Below are 23,710 nucleotides of genomic sequence, written 5' to 3'. Positions count from 1 at the left end.
GAGAGTAGCCTTGACATAAACACGTTACTGTGGGAAGATAGCTGGTGGGAAGGTGCTGTAAAGCTGGTGCTCAGCTCATTGCTCTGTGATGACCTGGAAGGGTGGGCGGGAGTGGGCGGGAGGGAGGCTCAGGAGGGAGGGAATATACGTATGAATAGAGCTGATTTGTGTTATTGTACAGCAGAAACTGACACATCATTATAAAGAAGTTATGCTTAAATTAAAAAACTAAAAAAACCCATTGAGACAGTTTCACAGTCAGGTTTGAGAAACAATGTCAAGCTTAGGAAATAATTAGAAGACAAAGCCTTTCAGATTATCACTGATTATCTAAACATGTGACACAGAGGTATGGTCAATGAGAGGAGATAAGAATGCTGTCTTCCATTGTGGGAGAAGAAGAATCATCTGAAAAGGCCCTGAGAAGCGAAAGAGCTGTAAAGTGGTTCCACCTCAGAAGAAATGGGGGGAGATGGTAGAGCTCTGTGAGAAATGCAGATGCAGGCAAGATCATGCAGATTAGGGCAATATTGTGCAGCTGGGGCTCCTCACACACTTCATTGCTGGCATCAGGGTGTGGACTTAGCTCTGCAGAGCTCTGGTTTCTTTAGATGAAGGCAATCAAAAGATGGGACATGGGCTGGCCTAAGACTTGACTGAAAGGGATGATTCCTGTCTTGCGGTGAAAGGGAATGAACTCCTTCCCTGTCCTGAACTCCCTCAAATGATGGGGGTTCAGTGGATGAGTCAGAGGTGACTCAGCCACTCAGAAAGAGGAAGGGATACGGGGAGCCTCGAGATGGAGGAGGCTGGAGTGCTTATGGCCCGAGAGGTCACGCATATTTTTCATGCAGATTTTGGCTGTAACCGCAAACTCAAATAACAGTGACTTAGTCAAAAGGAAAATTATTATCTCACAGATTGAAAATTCTCAAGTGGTTCTCAGAATTTGATTGGTTAATTGATTGATTGGTTAATTTGCGGATTTTACAAAGTCACCAAGGTCCTAATTCTTTCCATTATTCTGTGTGCCATTTTCTGCTTGTTGATTTATCTTCTCAGGCTGAGTTCCCTCTTGGTCTCAAGAAAGGCTTAGAAATGTGGTCAACAACCAGAGGGATAAAAAGGTCTAGTTTTTTTGCTCTGGAGAGTAAGAAACTCATTATTCAGTAGTCCTTCACCCAACCTCTCATCATACTTCTTTGACGTGGTTGTATCACAAACCTTTGTCTAAATCAGTCACTGGACACGGTGAATAAAATTATGATGGGAGGGGCCCAGCTCCCCTGAATTACAGGGATGCCTGACAGCGAAACAAATTCAGGGTTGTTTCTCATGAAAGACGAGGAAAATGGCAGCCACTGGCAGCTGCCACATTTTCTTCCTAGTTACGATGCTGAATTCTTTAGGTTTAGCGGAGAGATGACCTGGCTTGCCTGAGCTGCGGTCACATATTGCTGTGGTCCTGTGATTCTCATTAGAGCAATGAGCTGTGGGTTCAACCCCATGGTTTTTAAGGCAACTCACAGTCCTTACTGTGGCCTGATACTGTGCTGGCCAGTAGCACCGTATTTCACGTACTGCATATGTCAATGCAAATCAGGGGCTATTTCCTCTACCTTCAGATAAGGAATTGAGATTAGCCCATTTATACAAGTCAACAGTAGGTGCAGAGTAGGGATTTGAAATCTAATATATGTATTTCTTTTTTTTTTTCAAGCGAAGTGTAGTTGATTTACAGTTTTGTATTATTTTCATGTGTGCAGCAAAGAGATTCAAGCAATTCAGTTGCTCAGTCACATCCAGCTCTGTGACTCCATGGCCCCATGCAGCATGCCAGGCCTCCCTGTCCATCACCAACTCCCGGAGTTTACTCAAACTCATGTCCATTGAGTCCGTGATGCCATCCAACCATCTCATCCTCTGTCATCCCCTTCTCCTCCCGCCTTCAATCTTTCCCAGCATCAGGGTCTTTTCCAATGAGTCAGTTCTTTGCATCAGGTGGCCAAAGTACTGGAGTTTCAGCTTTAGCATCAGTCCTTCCAATGAACACCCAGGACTGATCTCCATTAGGATGGACTGGTTGGATCTCCTTGCAGTCCAAGGGACTCTCAAGAGTCTTCTCCAACACCATAGTTCAAAAGCATCAGTTCTTCGGCATTTAGCTTTCTTTATAGTCCAACTCTCACAACCATACACGACTACTGGAAAAGCCATAGCTTTGACTAAATGGACCTTTGTTGGCAAAGTAATGTCTCTGCTTCTTAGTATGCTGTCTAGGTTGGTCATAACTTTTCTTCCAAGGATCCAGCATCTTTTAATTTCATGGCTGCAGTCACCATCTTCAGTGATTTTGGAGCCCCCTCAAATTACATATATATAAATAAAATTTTATTATTTTTGGCTGTGCCATGTGTCTTGCGGGGTCTTTGTTTTCTGACCAGGGATTAAGACTGGCCCCCAGCAGTGAAAGCTCCAAGTGCTCACCACTGAGCCACCAGGGAATTCCCAGTAAGCCTTTGTTGTTTATCTGTTTTATATATATTATGTATCTGTTAATCCCAAATTCCTAATTTATCCCTCTCCCTCCCCTTTCCCCTTTGGAAATCCTAAGTGTATTTTCTATGTTTGTGGGTCTGTTTCTGTTTTGTAAATAAACTCATTTGTGTTTATATTTTAGATTCCACATAGAGGTGAGACCATGTGATATTTGTCTTTATCTGACTTACTTCACTTAGTGTGCTAGTCTTTATGTCCATCCACGTTGCTATAAGTGGCATTATTTCATTCTTTGTCATGATTAAGTAGTATTTCACTGTATGTTTATATATACATAGCATCTTCTTTGTTTACTCATCTGTTGATGGACACCTAGGTTGTCTCCATGCTTTGGCAATTGTAAATAATGCAGCTATTAACATTGGAGTGCATGTATCTTGTACTTCTACCATTTATGTCTCACTGTCTCTTTCTTCTAATTTAGGCTTTACATGGGTCTGGGAATAAGCTTTGGTGTGTGATTTAGAACCTTGCTTTGACTAAGAAGAGCTTCCCTGGTGGTTCAGATGGCAAAGAATCTGCCTGTGAGGCAGGAGCCCTGGGTTCTACCCCTGGGTCAGGAAGAGCCCCTGAAGAAGGGAATGGCTACCCACTGCAGTATTCTCGCCTGGAGAATTCCATGGACAGAGGAGCCTGGTGAGCTACAGTCCATGGGGCTGCAAAAGAGTGGAACACGATCCCATGACCCACTCATGTCGTGGGACACGATCAAGCAACTAACACACTTTCTGGCTAGGAGCCAGACTGAAGAAAAAATTCCAAGCCATTATGGATCAATATTTTAATAAACACAATAACAAAAATTACTAGGAAAATGAAATAGAAATGATAAAAGTATATAAAATGCAAACCCCATTCCAGTGATTCAATCTAATAAACAAACAAACAAAATACCCTGTCAAATCGCTATGCAGTTTTTTAGGCACTTACTCTTCGTTCCTTTTCCTCCCTTGCCAGAGTCTGGTCGCTGCTGGTAGGCCAGCACTAGTCGTCAGCCACCGTGAGCAGCACTGATTTAGACCGTTTTCTGCTTCCATTCTCTTTCCCTAGACTGCAACTCAGGATGTTTCGTGCTAACGCCTCAGTCGGGATGAGGATGTGAGAATTACTGTTACAATGTTGGGCCAAACATCAGGGGAAGAGGTTAGATTTTTGCACTGTTGTCTTCATGGGACCTTTTCATCAACAGACAAATTATACTTGGGAAAACACTTTTTTTTTTAAAGTAAATTGTTTTTGGAGCACCGTTGCTTTACAATGTTATGTTAGTTTCTACTGAAGTCAAGTGACTCAGTTATATGCATACATATCTCTCCCCCCCCCCCCCCCCCCGCTTTTGGATTTCCTTCCCATTTAGGTCACCACAGAGCACTGGTGATTTTCTGTCCTCTTATTATGTAGGAAACATTGATACAAAAATGATAATATGTGAGCTGAAACAGACTTGTGTTGGGGGAGTGGCAAAGAGCGTGCACACTAGAGGAAAAGATCTGTGTTTGGAGGTTCCCACTTGGACGTGTCACTAGATGATGATTCATCTTGGCAAAAAAAAAAAAAAATACACTTCTTGATTTGAATGACTCCAGGGTTGATGTTTGAACACTGTTATTTTTCTGACGTAAAAATGACTTCAGTCTGGTGAGATATGTTTATAAATATGTTAGTCCCTTTATTTATTAGGAAAGTCCAAGAAATCTGTATTTAGGGAGCCTTCTAAGAAATCTAGATCTAGTGTCCTCTAAGATTTAGAAAATCTAAAGCAGTCATATGTGCAGTGTATGAAACTGATAGAGGTACATATGTGGAAATAAGGCTCGGCCAGCTGCTGGTGCCCTCCAATGCCTTCCGTCTCCCGCTCTCACCCACAGATGACTTGGGCGCCTCTCTGTACTCCTCCTTGGACTGCATTCTTCTGGCCTCCCTTCTGCTGCCTTGAGCCTGGGTCACTTCGGTGCCCTTGCAGATGATTTACCCAAAACGTGGCTTTTCAACTCCATGACCTCCGTATTTCCAATGATCTTTTCCTCTGCCTTTACTCAGTCATCCGCTGTAAGATTTATAGCCTGGCCTTTGTCATGAAAGCTACCCAACCTCCCAAATCTCCTTGCTTAGTCTTTCTGCTCTGTCCTCTGCCTCTTCTTGGCATCTCAGTTGCTACCACCACAACTATTCCCTGATCTCAGCGCACCCTCCGGATCCTTGCCTGGCTCATCTACATGATCTCTTTTCAGCAGTTCTCTCCTGTCTTCACTTCCCTTATTAGTCAACTCTGAATCCTGGATCCAACTGTCCAATCTGGCTCTTAGGTGTACGCTTCGTGTCCTCTGTTCCTTGTCCTTCTGGGGTATTCATGGAGCAAAACAACTCCACCTTCTTCAAGCTTACTCTAGGTTGCCAAGACAATCCTGAGAAAGGTGATGCAACCTGGCAGAACACTTCAATTCTCGCTTTTTTACCGCAACCGAGCTCTGCACTGCCTGGAAATCCACCATGTTTCTTGAGAGTTGTTTGCTTCCCACATTTTTGACAACATCATCTCAAAGCTTTATTTCTCCCCTCAAACCTTCTTGTGTTCTCTGGTCCTTATTGACTCTTCAGAGAAAATAGAAACCATCTGATGGAAACAACCTCAACTTCCTGCTAACGAATCTTCAGCCCGGACTGCTTCTGTACCCACTGTCCCTGCTTCCTTCCTGTTCTTTGGTGGAGGTGCTCCTCCTCCTTTCAAAAGCCTCCCCTCTTGCTTTTCCCTTCATCCCACCTTCTCCTGCTTTCTGAAAACTCTGTGTTCAGGGGCTCTCCCATCTCACTCCTCTGTCTTCAACTGCTTTTCCTCCCCGATTGGCCCAGCATCTCAGCAGAGCTGTCTACACTTGTCCTCACTTTCCACCCCTCCATTCGTACAACCCCATCTATCTGACCTCTCACTACTCCCCTGCAGTCTTGGAGATGAAGTCACCAGGGCCCCACTTGCTGCATCCAGTAGAGGCTGTCTTGTCTTGATCTTACTTGATTTCCCAGTAGCATTTTACTTGGCTGAGCACTCCTTGCCCCTTGGCACAGTTTTTCCCTTGTCCTCAGGGATGCCACTCTTCTCGTATTTCTTTTTACTGCTCAGGTCGCTCTTTCAAGCTGCTTTTTAGCCTCTCTTGCTCTGAATTATAACTGTCTGGCTTCTCTGGGGTTTGGTTCTGGACTCTTTCGTCACTCTGCACTCTTCCCCTCAGTGATTCGCTCCAGGCCATCATTTCGCTTTCTGTCTCGACAGCAGTGACAGCCAGCCTACTGCAATTTATCTCCAGACTCCATGTCTCTGTCCAGCTGACCACTCTGGACATATTCACTCAAAACCTCAGAGGCAACTCTGACTCAACAGGGTCAATGTAGAGGGTGTCAACTCAAAAAAAAAAAAAAAAAAAAAAAAGCACAATATGAGAGTTGCAAGTTGAGTTTTATTTGGGGCAAAATCAGGACCATAGCTGGGAGACAGCACTTTAGACAGCTCTGAGAAACAGCTCCAAAGAGGTGGGGTGGGGTGGAGGGGGAAGGTCAGTACATGTGTCATTTTGGTGAAGGGGGCATTCATGCAATCAAGCACTTATCTTACCGAAAGTTTTCTGCTAGTCACTAGGAGCAGATGTCATCATGAAGGAATTTAGCGCTTTTCTAGATTGAGGAGATGCAAAAATTGGGCTCATAAAGTCAGCTCCTAAAAATATCCAACTATCCGAAGACCTGTTCTGCCAGTTTTGCCAGAGCACAGCCTGCCTCATTCCCGATTTCTGCCCTGACCTCCCAACACAACACACAACTGCTGTATTGAAGTTCAGCAGTTACAGCAGCACAGGATTTAATCCTCGGAGGGGTGGATGGCAAGCAACCTTGACTAGTGCCAATTTGAAGTTGACAAGTGTATCACCCTCCTCTGCAAACCGGCTTCGTCCCCACCCGGTTGTTCTGTTGTTCGAATCAGAAACCTGAGGTTTGTTTTGGTCGTGACCCGCTGTCGCCACCCTCATCTAAGCAGTTGCTGCATATCTGATCACTCACACTTCTCTCAATTCCTGTTTCTTACCACCTTAGTCCAGACTGCAATTTCCTCTTGTCTGGATTGCTAGCAAATGGCCCCTACATGGGTCTTGTTCAGAAGATACGTATTTTTCTCTCTACCTAATAGCCTTCAATAGCTTCCCTTTGCTCTTAGGTTAAAGTCTGAAAATTTTACCCCTGCCAATTGCTTCAAGCTCATCTTAAATCTCTCTCCCTCAAGCATGACGTCCCTCACTTATCGGGCTTCATTTTTTATTTCCTTAAGCAGTTTAAGTTCTGTCCTACTTCCAAGCCTCAGATTATGAGAGGGTATGGAGAGGACAGAGGGTCCTGAAAGGGTCCCGGTCCAGCTATCAGTAAAATCACTCTTGCTTCAGAGACACCCGCTTCCCATTCTTCTCAGTTCTAAAGGGCCTTTACTTTAAAAAAAAAAAAAAAAAAAATTTACATTTGTTTGGTTTTTAATTGAAGGATAATTACTTTACAGAATTAAGTTGGCTTCTGCCAAACCTCAGCATGAATCAGCCATAGGCGTACATCTGTCCCCTCCCTCCTGAACCTCCCTCCTGCCTCCTTTCCCCTCCCACCCTGCAAGGGGTCTTTAATACATAGTTCTCGCTGCTAACGATCTCAGCACCTCCCTCTTTGTTGGCCAGCTCCCACTCGTTCTCCATGTCCAGGTGAATGTCACCTTCCCACGGAAGCCTCCCTCTAACCTGAGTCAAGGTGAGTTGCTCTCTTAAAAGCTCCTATTTCTCATTTAGTTGATGTCACAATTATAATAAAATTGTGTTGTTAACTTTGTAATGTCTATTTCCGCCCCTAGCTATGAAATCCATGAAGGTGGATTCCATGTCTGTCTTACTGCCTTTTTCTTCAGCCCTCAACATAGTACTTACAGCGTAACAGGTTCTGAGTGAATAAATGTACCTCTCATAACAACTCTGATTTGAGGCAAAGCCCACAGAGGAGCCCATCCTGCCTGTTTTTATTTGAACCTCATCCTTGCCACATATGTATGTGGAAATTCTTTTTTTTTTTTTTTTAATTTTCATTGCAGGCTACTTACTTTACAATATTGTAGTGGTTTTGCCATACATTGACATGAATCTGCCATGGGTGTTCATGTGTTCCCTGTATGTGGAAATTATTCTATAAGGTGACTTGATTAGTTATTTATGCTGCATTCTAAGTTCAGCCACTAATTAAACCCTGGTGGAGAGATTTGATAGGAGCCGGTTGGGGAAATGATCTCCTCTTCCACCCCCCATAATCCAGGAAGATGTCTTCAGACAGACATGCCATTCCCGGTTGTATATGGGACAAACGCTAGGCTCTGTTATACAATGGCCTTTTGATCTTGGGAAAACAATGTTTTTTTCTTAAATAGTGGTAAAAGAAAAAGCAGGTCAGTAGGCTGACTCCCGTCTCAGGTTGTTAGCAGGGAAGTAACAATGAGGGATAATGAGCATGTATGAACGAAGCTCAGTGTTGTAATCAAGTGAAACTTTCTACATAGTTAATCTAATCTATATTTAATGTAATGGGCAACCACTACTGCTCTGAAGGAAATTAGGTGTTTATGTTAGGCAGTTGACTGCCACTGAGGCTGCTGCTAAGTCGCATCAGTCCGACTCTGTGTGACCCCATAGACGGCAGCCCACCAGGCTCCCCAGTCCCTGGGATTCTCCAGGCAAGAACACTGGAGTGGGTTGCCATTTCCTTCTCCAATGCATGAAAGTGAAAAGTGAAAATGAAGTCGCTCAGTCCTGTCTGACTCTTCGCGACCCCATGGACTGCAGCCCACCAGGCTCCTCCGTCCTATGCAATTCTAATGACTGTAATTCATATGTATATTTTTTAACTTTATCAAGCCAAGTATTTCTGAGTCCAACTTCAAGCACTCAAAAAACTATTATCTCCCTTTTTTCTTCTTCAACGGTTCCTTTTGCTTTCCTCTTGGAAGTGGTGAGTAGGGAGGAAGAAGGCGTCAAAATGGAAGGTATAGGTCTAGTGAACAGCACACAGGGGATGTCCGGCTTTTGTCCATGGTGTTAGCACTGATCTTACCCTCTCTCACGTGAGCATTTTCCCAAATGTCTGAAGAGCATGCTGTGCTGCTCAGTCGTGTCTGACTCTTTGTGACCGGGTAGACTGCAGCCCGCCAGGCTCCTCTGTCCATGGGATTTTCCAGGCAAGAGTACTGGATAGGGTTGCCATTTTCTACTGCGGGGGATCTTCCTGACCCAGGGATTGAGCCTGTGTCTCCTGCGTTGGCAGGTGAATTGTTTACCTCCCTGGAAGCCTGGAGCTGCTTTAATTAGTTACTCTGCGCTTTACATGTATCCACGCCTTTTTCACTTATGACAACAGCACCTTGAAGGAATGATTGCTCGCTCTGTATTACAGAGAGTACTGAAGTAGGTCATGTGGCTTGCAGCCAAGACTGAGCAGATTCCAGAGCCTGCCCATGTCATCCGGGTGCTGTGGAATAAGAAGTAGTCTGTGTTATTCCCATATCCTCTCTAGCCAGAGTGCCGAGCTTCAGCCCTGCTTGGAGACGGGAGCGGTTGATGACATACAGATCCCTGGGAAGCTGTTTGGAGAATCCCCCGTGCAGACCTGGTAGACAAAGGAGCATGTCCTGGAGGAGGGTTTAAGTGGAAGTGGGTCTGGCTGACTGAAAATCTGATGCTGGGCTTAGGAACTGAGGGCTTGAAGGGAACTTACTGGTTTTAAAGCTTTTGGACTCCTGGAACCAATTTTTCTCAGAGAGTCTATTTTAAACTATTTTGACTGGATAAATGTGTTTTTAAGGAAATAACTCCATTTTCTGATTGTTTATCAAAAGTGTGATACATAACTACCAAGGAGAGCCTTCAATCAGCAAGAGGTAACCTGTTTTTCCATACAAAGTGGCTATTACTTTAGTCAAGCATGTACCACAGCTTTTTTTGGAGTCTGGACAAACTTATGGGAGGTAGCGGGTGATAGATGTACAATTCCCACTAGACTTCTTCAAATTTTGGATGTTATTCAAGGGCAATCCTCTTCTAGCCCATGACTGCCTTTACGAACCCACATGAACGGCCCCAGTCCGAAACCATTGGTACAGACCTAGTTCCTTACTTTATTATTGAGGAAAAGGAGGCCCAGACAAGGTATGTAAAGTCATCAAGTGAGTTAGTGCTTAAAAGGAGTATTAAATAATGGGACACATACCACCTGGGACCCACCAGCCACTCAGAGATACAGAGTTGACTGGTTCATTCTGCCGCCAGTTCTGTAGTTTATGTGAGTTCAAAGATCTTTCTGCCATTTAAAATTTTGGGTGTATGTTCTTATGATCCAGCTCCTGTTTCTTTGTAGTGTTACGTCTGCTTTTCCCTAACTCGCCCTGGGCCTAGAGCTGGTTCCCATGTTCAATAGTCAAATCCACTTGAGGAGTGTTTTGAAGGGAAACAGGCCATCGGGTGGGCGGCCCTGCCGTCTGGCCGCTCCTCCTCTTTCCTCTTTCTGTTGGTCTTTGACCTCATCCCTTCCTTCCAGATTGTGCCTTGCCCCCAGGGTGGAAGCACGTGCTGCTTTCTCTCTGATTCTGCCTTTGTTCAGATGGGTAACCACACTGTCATCACAGATTTGGGGAGCTGATCTCACAGGGCCCACCCTCCTCTCCTCGGCAGCTGGGACCACCGACAAGCAGAGTCTCACTCTCCACTGGCAGCCAACCTCTGCTGTGAGGGGACCGGTGGACACAGGAGGAGGTGAAGAGGTTTGTTCTTCTTAGAGAATAAAGATAGGAAGCAAAGTCCCCATCCAAGCCTCATCTCTGCATCTCATGTCCCTTCAAAACTCATGGACATCTTCATACCTGACACTCCTCTTGACTCTGACGTCACACTGGCGCGTTAGTCAGCTCAAGCTGCCATGACAAAGTGCCAGAGACTGAGTGTCTTCAACAAAAGACGTTATTTTTCTCAGTTCTGAAAGCTGAAAGTCCAAGATTAAGGTGCTGGCAAAGAAGGTTTCATCCCAAGGCCTCTTCTCCTCACACGATCTCCTTTTTTTGTGCTTGGGAGGAGGGAGAAGACTCGGAGACCACACACGCATGAGCTCTCTGCCATCTTTCCTTATTAGGACACTAATCTCATCACAAGGTCCCCATCCTTATGACCTCATCTAACTCTAGTTCCCTTCCAAAGAACCCGTCTCCAAATGCCATCACATTGGGGATTAGGGCTTTAACACATACATTTTGAGGCAACACATTCAGTTCACAACACCTGGAAAACAAGTTTTGCTCATTCTCCAGATGAGACGCTGAGGCTCAGAGAAGTAATAATATTAGATTGAACCTATAAGAGAGGACTGGAGAAGGCAATGGCACCCCACTCCAGTAGTCTTGCCTGGAAAATCCCATGGATGGAAGGGCCTGGTGGGCTGCAGTCCATGGGGTCACTAGGAGTCAGACACAACTGAGCGACTTCACTTTATTTTTTCACTTTCATGCATTGGAGAAGGAAATGGCACCCCACTCCAGTGTTCTTGCCTGGAGAATCCCATGGATGGGGGAGCCTGGTAGGCTGCCGTCTATGGGGTCATACAGAGTCGGACATGACTGAAGCAACTTGGCAGCAGCAGCGTAAGAGAGGACCAAAGAGGGTAGGATCCTTGATGATGACCTATCCACGCACTCTGATATCTATCCAAATCTCCTCCTTCCCCTTAACAATCCAGAAGCCTGATGGATGGTTCAAAGCAATTCCCTCTAAATTCTTAGAAAGGTGTAGTAGCTTTAAAACATGTCCACAGATTCGCCGATGCTCTGTCCTTCCAAAGGTGGAATCTGAGTCCTCTCCCCTGGAATATGCTTAACGATGTGCTTCTAACAAATGGTATGTGGCAGAAGTGATGGTATGTGATTTCTGAGGTGAGGTCAAAAGGATACCTTGACCGCCACCCCCTGCCCCCACTACTTGGATCATTGGCTCAGGCAGACAGCTGCCGTGTCGTGAAGATGCTCAGGAAGCTGTGTGCAGCGGCTCATGTGGCAGGAAGCCAAGGCCACCTGCCAGCGGTCAGTGATGCACTGAGGCCACTTGCCAACAGCCCTGTGAGTGTTCTGTTGGGCATGTGATTGTCCAGACCCAGTCAAGACTTCCAGTGACTGCTTCCCCAGCTGCCGTTTTGACTACAGCCTCCTTCGAGACCCTTGCTGTCCCAAGATTCCTGACCTATAGAAATTGTGAAATAACAGACGTTTGTTGTTCTGAGCTGCTATACTTGTGGGGGCAGGGGTGCAATGATAGGTAATTGGTACCAAGGGAAAGGCGTTTCGTGCTGCTGTTCTCATTGGTCCGTTCTCCACATCACTCATGTGGCCCAGCCCAACAACACTTTGAGCATCAGTTTCTTCTTATAGAAAACAGCAACAAAATATCATCAAGTGTAACTGGTGCACATTGTGCATGCCGAGAACGGATTGGCTCAAAAGAAGTGCTCAAGAGGTCATAGTTTTTGACAGCATCTTATCAGCAGTGTGGGTTCTCTAGGTGAGTTTCTTTCTAGGTGAGATTTCAGATGCCCACTTCCCTCATGTGAGGTGTCAACCTCAAACCAAAGTTAGAGTGCCTTACCTGTCAGTGAGCCCAACCACCTGAACTATCCCAGCAGAGGGGCTCGTGGCTTCTTCTCCCTCTCAATACAGAGAGCCTTCCTCCCTCTTTCATTGTCTTCTGCTAGCCTCCATTCTTTTTTGTTTTTTAACTTTTTATTTTATAGTGGAGTATAGCTGATTAGGGATTCCCAGATGGCGCTAGTCGTAAAGAACCTGCCTGCCAATGCTGGAGACCTAAGAGAGGCAGGTTTGATCCCAGGGTGGGGAAGATCCCCTGGAGGAGGGCAGGACAACCCACTCCAGTATTCTTGCCTGGAGAAGCCTATGGACAGAGGAGCCTGGCAGGCTACAGTCCACGGGGTCGCACAGAGTCGGACACGACTGAAGTGATTTAGAATGGACACATAGCTGAGTAACAATGTTGTGATAGTTGCAGGTGACTGAAGTGACTCAGCCATACATACACACGTATCCATTCTCCCCCAAACTCCCCTCCTGTCCAGGCTGGCACTGAAGATTGAGCGGAGTTCCCTGTGCTGCACAGGAGGTCCTTGCTGCTTGGCAGTGTGCACACATCCAGGCCAAACTCCCTAACTATCCCTTCCCCCCATTCTTCCCCACTGGTAAGCGTAAGTTCATTCTCTCAGTCTGTGAGACTGTTTCTGTTTTGTAAATATGCTCATTTGTGTCATTTCTTTTTAGATTCTGCATATAAGAATTGTCATGAGATATTTCCCTTTCTCTGTCTGACTTACTTCACTCAGTATGACAATCTCTAGGTCCATCCATGTTGCTGCAAACGACATTATTTTATTCTCTTTAATGCTAGCCTCCGCTCTCAACCCTAACCTTTCATCTCAGAATTTCAGCTTTGATGCTTCCCACTTCCTTCCTATGGTTACTTTAACCGGAGTGAGTCAGGTTTTACTGAAAAACTGACCACAGCCGCTCGGCTCCCACCCTCCCCCGACCAGGGCTGCCTGAGCAGAGGGTGAGGGGGTTGGGGTTCCTCAGCCCTTCTTACCCCTCTCTGCCTCGAGTCATGGGGCTTTGAGCAGGGCTTCCCCAGCCACCATGCCCCTCCCAGCAGACCGCAGTCTGAAGCTGATCTCAGGTATGTCTGGCAGCTCAAGGAGAGAGCAGAAACGCAGCAGCTTGAGTCCTTGGGCCGCCTTGCTTGTATTCCACCCTACTGGGTCCAGCCTGTTGCCTCTGAGCTCAGCTCAAGGAGAATTCGGTAGATTTTAGGTGTGAATACTAGTGACAGCCGACTGCGTGCACTAGGACCGTCTCCTAGGGTCCGCGGACGCGTAGCCCTTTATCCCAATCCTTGCAGTAACCCGGGCAAATTAATATTCACCCCTGACACTTTGGGGCTTGAAGAAGCAGACAAGAATAACAAAAAACAAGACGAGCAAACCCCCACCAAAACCCCCAAACCAAAACGCCAGAAAAGTTCCTTGGCCTAGCTTTTCAATTTTGGTATGTACAGAACCTCATCGTTAGCCTTGAAAATTAGCATGATCATGAAGGATCATTCTTTAAAGGATTGAATCTGTGGGAAGACGATGGTGGCCTTCGCTCTTGTCATTTGAAGGGGTGACGGCTTTTCCCCCGATCAGGTTTGAAGGCTTCCCTTTTCCGGGAGGTGGTATCCAGCTTTCTTTCCCTGGAATGCAGAATCCATTCATCCACTCTCCTCTATCTTGGAAACTTTGAGGGAACATTTTTACCCAGACAGAAGTCAACTGACATCATAACATGGTTTTAATGACTCATTTATTTATTCAATATTAAAATCTGCTATGAAGACAGACAAACAATGTAACATTCCCAGAGGAATTGAGTTGCTTCTAGTTCAAACTGAGTTCTATTAGAACCAATTTTAGGTTGTTATAAATAACAAGCTGACCACAGCTTTCAAGAATGAAGTGGTTGGGGAATGAGGTCAGGGGAATCCCTCAGGGCCACTGGAATATTAATTGTCAAAGCGGCTCCCTGGTTTCTCTTCCTAAGAGCGTAAGAGTCTCGATAACACTCGGGGAGCCCAGGGACCTGGGTGGGTCCAGGGACAAGAGAAATTAGAGGGCGGTCAGGGAAAACAGCCCAACAGCTGGCAAGCATGGTTAGGCTTGGAATGGAAACTGCAGTTGGCTCCACAAGGAACATTTCTTTATATAACTTACAATTTCTTTTTAAACACTAAAATACCATAGGGTATCACCCTAGGGAAACAGCTTAAACACAGGTGAAATGAATAAATATTGAAAAAAAAGTATAATATTCGGCTTCTTCCTAAATAGCTCACAGAGAAGCTCAGTAAATAAATATATGTGGGAGCTGAGGTATCAGAGGTAATAAATACTCTAGGGGAGAGGCACAGTACAGGTCTCCAGGGAGCTGGCCCTGCTCTCCCGGAACCCTGGATCGGATTTCAGAGGTCTTCCGTTTATGTCATGGAGTCTAGTAAAGTCACCATCCTGGAGGTCTTCTTCCCCAGAATGCTTCACTTTTGCATCTTCGTTGTCACGTAGGTTTCTATGTAGTTGATGAAGATGTCAAACTCACTCATGGCTTTGTAGACACCCCTGTCTTGGAGCTGTGTGGGGAGACAAGACGTGTTCAGTGAAAACTCCCTCTGAGCAAGTGAGTGGGTCCCTGCTGGGAAGGTCATGACCCTGGGCCCAGAGGCTGCACTAGCTTGCTTGCATTGGGAGATGAAGGACAGACTCTGGGCATCTGGAGAGATGCCTGACTGTTAGCAAAGGCTATGTGTTGCCCTGGACCTTGCCCAGTGGGCAGCAAGAGGAACGTTCACTTTGCAAAGCGCGGTTTTTCGAACGGTGCTTTTCCAGCAGCTTTAAACATCATGTGCTCACATGACGCTTATTCAATATCTGATGAAAACACATTAGCGGAACCACTTTGAAAGAAAGACAGAGAGAGAGAGAGAGAGAGAAAGGTAGCCTTGTTCCTGTTTATGTTCCCCTACCCGTGGAGTGAGCAGGCCCAGCCCCGCTGCTCTGACCTACTGCAGGGAGGTTCATGGCCCCTGATACTGGAACCTGCCCAGGGTCTGTCCCCCGCCCACAAGGAGGACATAGGTCCCACGGCTTCTGGAAAATGGGGTAGAAGAGCTCATGGACAGTTGGAAGTGAGAAAGACCACTTTGTTTGAGAGCTGAGATTCTCAGGCACCTTGTGTGCTGAGGCTGGCGGGTGGAAAGAGAGGGGTCAAGTCAGGTAAGGAGAGCTCTGCTTCCTGCTCTGGGCTTGGGGTGCTCAGGCTGTGCCCCTGGGTGTGTTTGTAAGTGCATGTTCACGTGTCAGCTTCCTGCACGTGCGGCTTCAGACTGGATCCCAACAAGCTACTTTCTGTTTCCTCTGTCACTCTCCCCAGCACCCCACTCGCTGTGTTCACAGCTGGCGGGGCGGCCCAACTGGCAGGCCTGCGAAGGCAGGGAGCAGTCATTTAGAAACCCCCAAAGACACTTCACAGAAAACAAATATAACTGAGGTGGCAGCCCCTCACTGGATGAAGAGGTCACCCCACTTGCCGGGTTCCCACACTCCCTCCGAGCAAAGTTCAGGGCCTGCTGAGCACCTGCCCACCTCCGCCCCTTTGGGAGTGGATGGAGGTCACGGTCCTCAGGCCCTCCCTGCCAGCAGCCCAGCCTCACCTTACTGAAGGCTCTCTTCACCTGCTCCACCGCCTTGCTCTTGTTTTCGCAGGGCAGAAAGCGATGCTGTGGAAAAGGAGAGAGTATGAGCAACATTGGCGCCTGGTCCTGGATGCACCGTGCTTGGGAGACAGCCTGGGAGCAGGAGGAAGCCAGCTCATCTTGAAGGCCCACCCTGCATCTCAGGGAGGACTGAGCCTGGGCACCCTTCCCCACCAGGCAGAGAGGAAGCACAGCAAGGCAGGGGCCAGGCAGCATGTGTGTCTCTAGGAGCTCCTCCCCACCGTTAACAAGGCTGCATCAACACCTCCATCTTGGAGTTTCCTTCCGGGCGCATCCCAGTGCCAACCGGACTGCGGAGCCAGCCCTTCTTCCATCCTGTCCCGCTTCGGGCCTGTCCCCCTCCTTGGTCCCAGCCACAAGGACCATTTCTAAGTGCCTCGCGGAGCAGAGACACAGGCTCAGACCTGCCAGCCAACCCCCTTGCCTAGCGCTGTTCTGCAAATAGAGCCCAACTGATTTCTCAACATCGGTGAGGGAGCAGAGGAAACCGGTGGGGAGGGTATCATTGCAGTTGGAGGGATCAGTAATCCTGGGGGATTATTCACAGACACTAGCCTGGGACCAAGGAGCCCCCTGGCTCTTCTAAAATGCCGGGACAGTCCTGGCAGTCAGCCGGGCCCCACCTGAAGCTCTGCTTTCAAAAGGTCGAGAAGAAGAGGAAGGGGCTTTCCCTCTCCCGGGCCCTCCGCCTCTGTCTGCTCCCGTGGGGCCCAGGGCCTCTGTCCCCAGGGACAAAGGAGCCCTGGCTGAAGCTCTGGGCCCCTTTCACGTCGAGGCTGGGGACTGCTAATAACCCACGAATGACTCACAAATAACAGGAAAGCTATTGCAAATCTTCACATGTAAGCACTCAGCAACCACCCCCACTCGCAGCTCAGAGAGAGCCAAGCCAGGCCTGGGGCTCCGGAGGGGCAGAGCCCCCGAGGGCTGGTGTCCCGGGGTCTCTGGGCGAGAGCAGAGCTTGAAGAGGAGGTCTCAGGACGAGCCCAGAGGAGCCAGAGCCGGCCTGCTACTCACACAGCGCCGCAGCCGCAGCCGGAGGGTCTTCAGCTTCTCCCCCAGCGAGTTCACGTGCTCCTTGATGTCAGGCCCGTGGTTCTCAGCCTGTGGCATCACCTCTTCCAGGTAAAACTGGATCATTTCCGACAAGGCTTGGCAACCCAGGTAACCCTGAGGGCGGAAGCCAAGGCGGGTGGTGACCCAGGAGGAAGGGCTACACTGCCTGAGAGGACGGCTCTGTTCCCCAAGGACCTTGTTCAGTGGCCACCTCCCCCTGGAACGGAGCCCTTGGCAACACCCAACCCCCTGCCGCCCTCTGGCTATGTGCTGAGTTAAGATCTTCCCACTTCTCCTTTTTTTGAAGTGAAGGAAGCAGACCCAGCTCCCTGCAGGCAAAGAAGCAGAGTCTGCCTTAGGCACACCGCACGCTCCTTGCCCCCACCAAACGCACTCACCCCAGCCCTCACCTTAAAGTCATCCAGCAGAGACTGGGTCAACAGTAAGCTGTCCAGTTGGTCCTTCATTTGCTGCAAGAAGAACAGAAGGAGAGTGAACCCAAGGTTTGGAGCAATACTGAGAAGGACTGTCTTTCTGATATCCTTTTATTGAGAGACTTTTTGATTTTTAATCAACACAGCCCTGTCTCCAAAAGGGAAAGGAGAGGTTTTGAAACAGGACATTCAACAGCGCTGAAGCCCTTAGTTAAACCAGGTCCTTCCTCCGGGGATCAAGTTCTTTTAAAAACCTGGCTGATTTTGAAGGCAAGGCAGAAGCCTGCCTGGGTCCCAGTCTTCTTTCTATAGAGCTGCGTCACGTGTGCAGGGACCCCCATTCCCAACCCCTTAGCACCCTCTGCTTTGCTGTCTCCAGCTGCAGCGCTGACCGTTCTCTGGGAGTGGCAAGCATCTTCTCCTGCAGGTTTCCCCCTGTATGCGCTACCCTCAACCCACTTGTCTTCCAGGTTCTAGAAGCCCTCCAAGCTGGGGCCACTTTTGTACCCCTGCCATGGGGTTTTGGGAACATTTTCACCTCCAATCAGATCTCTCCCAGCCAACGAGGTATTGAGCTCCAGAGGAATCCTTTTACAGATTTTCTAGCGTAGGCTAGATAGTGCCTTTACATTTTTAAAGACAACTTTTCTTGCACAATCTGCTACATCACCAGAGCTCAGATTAACTCACTGAACCCACATTTTGACCAGGGACTCTTAAGAATTTCAGCTTCGAGGGGAATGGGTGCTGAGGGTGGAGGTGAGTGAGAAGGAGGCTCTTGTGAGCGCCTGCAGAATGGCTCTTCCTGCGGTCCTAAGGGAGAAATGAAGGACAGGAGGGCTTTATACTCACAAAGAAAGTCTTCACCCTGCTGAAGGCAGCTCGGAGCTCCCGCAGCATGTGGGGCAGGCTGGTTGGGAACTGGGTACAGCTGCTGTCAGACAGGGTGCTCGCATCTCGGCTGGCTGCCACCCCAGCCAGGAAGACCAGGCAACAGAGCAGGGCTGAGCTGCTGGGCATGGCGGAGCTCTGTCTTCTTCGTTGAGTCGGACTTGTGGTTTGGTTTTGCAAGAGCAAGCCCCTGTTGTGTAGACCTTCACCTACTGTGCCCCCTTTTATATTGTGTGAGGCCTCCCATTCACAAAAAGCCACAGTGTCACTCACAGATTTCCTGGCAAAGGTTTCTTTGCCCCTCCCTTCCCTAGACCTCTCCAGCTTTGCATTTGGTGAACCTCTTACTCAAAAGTTTTTAAATATTGCATCGTAAGCAAAAGAGATGGGTGAAAAATGAACTTCTGCATATGGCTATTTTTAGGAGAAACTACCTCTCTCTCTCTTTAAAAATAATGTTCAACTTCTCTTAATTAAAAAAAAAGTTGATTTCCTGGGGTGAACAGCTGCTCTGTACGCAGGGACCCACAGTTGTGGGTTCCATTCACGTGTCTCTAGATCACAGTGACGAGGGCAAATTGGCCATTCCAGAATACAATGTGATTAAGAAATAATATCAACTCCTCAACCTGCGTTGATATTCAGGGCTTCTTCTTGCTGGGTTGGGAAGTTACCTCAACTCTTCAGGCCTCAGTTTCCCCAAATGAAAACAAAGATGTGAGCTAAATGTCCTCAAAGCTGCCTTCTGGTTCTTTTATGTTCCAGGACTACTCCTCAAAGTGGCCAGCTTCCCAGAGGACAGTCAGGGGCATGGGGTGTGTTCCAGATTCTTTCCCTGGCCCTGGGTTCATTTAGACTCTCAGATCTATGCCTCTAACCCCCTCCGCTGCCCCATCCTCAGGGGGTGTTAGGAGGAACAGTCCATGCTCACTGGAAGCTGTGCCTGCCAGTCACTGGGACCCTCACCGCCACTGCACAGTGAACCAGCCGAGACACAGAGGTGTCAGGTACCCTGCACATGGGCACCCAGGGAGGGAGCCAGAATCTGCACTGAGGTCTGCCCGACATTCAGGCCAACTATTCCCTACTCTACACTGGCCCCTGGGTGCAGAAGGAAACTTTGGATTAAAGAGGCATTAGGTTTCTTCTTGGTTGTGAACTGCTTTGGCTGGAGACTCACACTTGGGGAGAAAGAAGCAGAAGTAACAAGGAAAATAAGTTGAGATTCTATGGAGGCTGGATATGAGGTCTCTTTCTCCCCTCTTCCCTAACCCTTCTCCTTCCAAAGAAACCTTAGTTGTCTTTCTTTGGATTTGCACGTTCGTGTGTGTGTGTGTGTGTGTGCGCGCGTGTGTGCAAGCGTGGAGTAAGCCAGATGTACTGAGGAATGTTGCCTTATCACTAGAAGGAAAGGGTGGAGACTGTGCCTTGACTCCTTCTTCAGGGGCTTCTCCCCGCCTCTCCTGTGAAGAACTCCCATCCAGGGGCCAGGAGGCCTGGGCTTCGTCATGCTTTAAACCCGGGCAAGTCACTTGACCCTCCTCTGCCTGTTTTATGTCCATCCTGAGGGCGCAGCAGTACCTACCTCCTGCCTGCTGGGGGGGCCTTTGGGCTTCACATGGGCAGGGGATCGGGGAGGTAACTCGTGGATCCAGAAGTAGGGTGTCTCCAGTGTTTCTGTTATTTCCTTGCCTTCCTGCATCAGCATTGGTGGCCCTGGGTTCTGAGCCTTCCCCATTAAAGAAGCTCACTGCACCAGACAAGGAGGGTGGATATACTGGGGCTGTAGTGAGTGGGCGGGGGCAGGAAGGAGGAAGAGGGTCCAGGCCCACGCTGTACCTTGTGGGGCAGGAGCAGCGGGCTGTAGCCTCACTTCCCACCCCTTGGGGAATGTCAAGGCAGATATCTAAGACTTATGAAGGGAGAAAGAAGTTTTAGAAATAGGCATGAAACTATATTCCATATCCAGTGATAAAACATAATGGAAAAGAGAATGAATAAGAATATATATATATATATATATGTATAACTGATTTGCAGTATAGCATAAATTAACACATTATACATTGACTAATGCTTTAATAAAATTAAAAAATTATACAGGTGTAGAACTGACTCAGGAATTACTGCTCCTGCCATATTTACACTGGGCTTAGCTAAGAGTTCTGACTTTGGCCACTAGGAAAAAGAGCGAAGGGGTCAGGGGCTGGGTTTTGCACCTCTTCTGCCCTGACCCTCACCGCTTGGCTCCTGGGTTTTCTGGGTTGTGTCTGCTTTAGCCCACAGGGCTAACCTTTCTCTGAGATGGGTATTCTGGGTGCAGACTCAGCCTGGCAGATCCCTCAGGCCAGAGGCCCTACTTCTGGCCCCAGGTGGTGCAGACCGCCTCTTACTGTTTGCCACCATGCCCTGTGCCCCTCTACGCTACTCAATTGACACCAACCGCTGCTATCATCCATGTACCCCACTGCCTCTGCTAGACAGTGTGAGCTCTCTGAGACCCGGCGCTGTTTCATTATCCTATAGACCTGGTGCGGAGTACAGGGTCTGGCCTCTGGAATGTGCTAGGCACATAGCTTCCTTTTCCCTGTGTCGGAATGGGCATAGGAGAGTATCCTGTGAGCCCGGAACAGGGCTGGAGGATCCTGGACCTGGGCAGGTCTAGACACAGGCAAGCACTCAGAGAAACAGGGACAGCAACTCAGGAAGGCATGCTGAGTGTCTTCCACTTTCTTCTTATAATTTCAAATATTAAAGACACACTCACACAGACAGGGACACGCACATGTGCATGCAACGGCAGCCGAAAGGAGGAGGAAAGAGACATTTCTATCTTTCTTTCTTCTATAACACATCAGGTAGGGTGAGGCTGAGCTTCTGGCTTCTTTGTTTTGGAACGTGTTGCCAATTACTTCCGGAGAAGGCGATGGCACCCCACTCCAGGACTCCTGCCTGGGAAATCCCACGGATGGAGGAGCCTGGTGGGCTGCAGTCCATGGGGTCGCTGAGGGTTGGGCACGACTGAGCGACTTCACTTTCACTTTTCACTTTCATGCATTGGAGAAGGAAATGGCAACCCACTCCAGTGTTCTTGCCTGGAGAATCCCAGGGGTCGCAGAGCCTGGTGGGCTGCCGTCTATGGGGTTGCACAGAGTTGGACATGACTGAAGCGACTTAGCAGCGGCAGCCAATTACTTCAAGTCATTTGTTGAATTGTTGATCTTCCTCCACTGATTTGAAACCGTTGTCCTCTCTCCTCTCAAAATTTTCACAATCTGAATGGTCAGAGACCATTTAGGCAATCTCCTTGATGCAATCACTTAATTAACAAATGGAGACAACAAGATCTTCCCTATCCATATATCTCATAGAACCGATGTGTCAAGATGTTATATGAGAAGAGGTATGCACATTTTGGGAAAAGTTAAGATCCCCTGCTTATATGTTGACCAAACAGTAAGAACAACAAAGATGACCCCTGTGTCTCAAGACCGTGAAGGTATCATTCATCTGAAAAGTCATTACAATCCGCTGCGAAAAGTCCCAAACTCACAGGGTCACATAGATGAGACATAAATAAATGTCAGCAGTCTGTATGCTCGATTTGGGCTGGCCTTTCCAGCCCAGAGAAGAGCCTGAGCAGGGGAGGAAACGAGTGAGCAGATCCCTGCGGATAGACGGTGCCTCAATCTGGACACATTTGGCCTGTGGCTCTCAAGACAACACAGGTGCTGCTTGTCAGACTGTGGGCTCCTTGAGAGCAAATGACCTGAGCCCAGTCACCTCTCAAGTCTAGACTCATGGCAGATGTCTGATGTGTGCTCATGAGATAGAATTTAAGCGAATCTTTTCCCGTGCAGACTAACTGGGAAATCAGTAACGTGTGGGAGGGGAAATGCCTCTTTCTTCTCGCCCTGCTCCAAAATATTCCCTAATGTCAGTATTCAGCTACAAAGGAAAGACAGCCTGACTCACCAGGGCTTTAAAAGGAAAGGGATATTATTTTTTGGTCTTCAGTGACAAGAAGTTCAGAGGCAGGTTGTCCAAAGCTAGCGCAGCACCCAAATGTCAACAGAACCAGCCTTTTCTGCCGTCTTGCTTTCCTACGTGTTATTTTAAGATGCCAGGGACGAGGGACATGTGTAGAGACCAAAGGCCCTAATGATTTTTCTGGAATGTTCCATTGATGCATTTCACCACTTTAGCTACAGAGGACTCTAGGCAGACAAAGTGTGGATAGATTTTGGAGAGTGCAGTCTAGACTGTACAAGGGCTTACAAGGAATCACCTCGTGGCCACCCTCATGCTCAGCAAAAGGACAACCTTCTTGGTAGAATTGCCCTGTGCCTTGCAACAATTCTGTCCCAAGAGTGGGAAACAGATGGGGAGGTGCGTGGGCCTGCCCTGTGGAATCTCGGCTTGCTGGACTCAGGGTTCAGCCAGTGTGCCTGTCAACAGGGCCACCACGGCAGCAGCAGGCAGGTCAGTGATGAAAGCAGGCAAGTGCGAGGGCGCCCACCCGGAACCAGGGGGCTGACGACCTCCCCAAAGAACCCCTCAGGGCTTGGCCCCTGCTTGCTTATTGCAGCTATTACTTCAAGGCTGATAACGGAGTTTCATTTCTTCTTCTTCAGGACATCTAGAACGTACCACAGTTTCCCCAGCGTGAAACTTCTAGTATTCCCTTGAATAACCCCCCTCGGCTCCCTGAACCGTTGGTTCCTCAGGGGCTGTGCGGCAACAGGCCTGGTCCAGAGCGCAGACTATGGCATCACACCCTCCACGTGCAGCGGCGGGGGTGGGGGTGGGAGGGCTCAAGGGGACAGGGTTCTGCCTGTGACTTTGACCTTGTGGTTGAGGTGCTTCAGAATAAAGACCTGGTGGGTCAGAGCTTTAAAAGGAGCCCCAGTTGGGGCTGGCCCCTTGGCTGAATCTAGCGAGGGTTATGCAAACTGGAGTGGGCGCCCTTCCGAGGACCTAGGCCGGCAGACGCTGCAAACCACAGCGGAAGGGCTGATCTTTGGACAGCCAACGTGGAATTCCCCTTTGTGCAACGGTGGCGCCAAATCAAGCAACTTGGATTTTCCTTAGGGGACGGACACCCTGTTCTGTAATTTCTCACGTGAGAAATTTGGCTGCAGGGGCCAGGACACAAGGTGTTGGAGACCCTGCCACCCAGAGAATACAGCTGTCTCTGCTCAGTCTGCATGACCAGCTGGAATAACGAGTGGGTTCCTGAGCCTGGGGCACAGACAGATCCCTTCAGCTCCCAGGCTGTCCCTCTGGTGGGATTCAGTTTAGTCAAATTCCCCTGAATGGCCGACACCTCGTGTCTGAGCAAGTCACGTGACTTGTGTGGTC

General features: G+C 48.3%; 1 protein-coding gene and 1 long non-coding RNA gene across 3 annotated transcripts in view; one reads left to right on the top strand and one right to left on the bottom strand.

Annotated features, from left to right (window-relative positions):
• Positions 1-14,732: 14,732 nt before the first annotated feature.
• Positions 14,733-18,469, bottom strand: IL10 (interleukin 10; the record flags this gene model as incomplete). Its single annotated transcript, NM_001290845.1, is given in 5 exon segments — positions 14,733-14,825; positions 15,906-15,971; positions 16,986-17,138; positions 17,435-17,494; positions 18,311-18,469. Coding segments are annotated over 5 exon segments (531 nt in total), but the record flags the coding sequence as incomplete, so codon positions are not given.
• Positions 14,832-23,710, top strand: part of LOC102401119 — a 28,778-nt gene continuing 19,899 nt past the window's right edge. For both annotated transcript variants that reach the window (XR_006551240.2, XR_003107100.3), the window contains exons 1-3: positions 14,832-15,468; positions 15,958-17,093; positions 17,332-17,527. This is a non-coding gene — a long non-coding RNA (uncharacterized LOC102401119). The remainder of the gene's footprint in view (positions 15,469-15,957; positions 17,094-17,331; positions 17,528-23,710) is intronic.

The sequence above is a fragment of the Bubalus bubalis genome, chromosome 5, assembly GCF_019923935.1.
Source record: "Bubalus bubalis isolate 160015118507 breed Murrah chromosome 5, NDDB_SH_1, whole genome shotgun sequence".
NCBI classification, from domain to species: domain Eukaryota; kingdom Metazoa; phylum Chordata; class Mammalia; order Artiodactyla; family Bovidae; genus Bubalus; species Bubalus bubalis.
The sequence above is the reverse complement of the archived record's forward strand: the minus strand, read 5'-3'. Positions and strand labels throughout refer to the sequence as shown.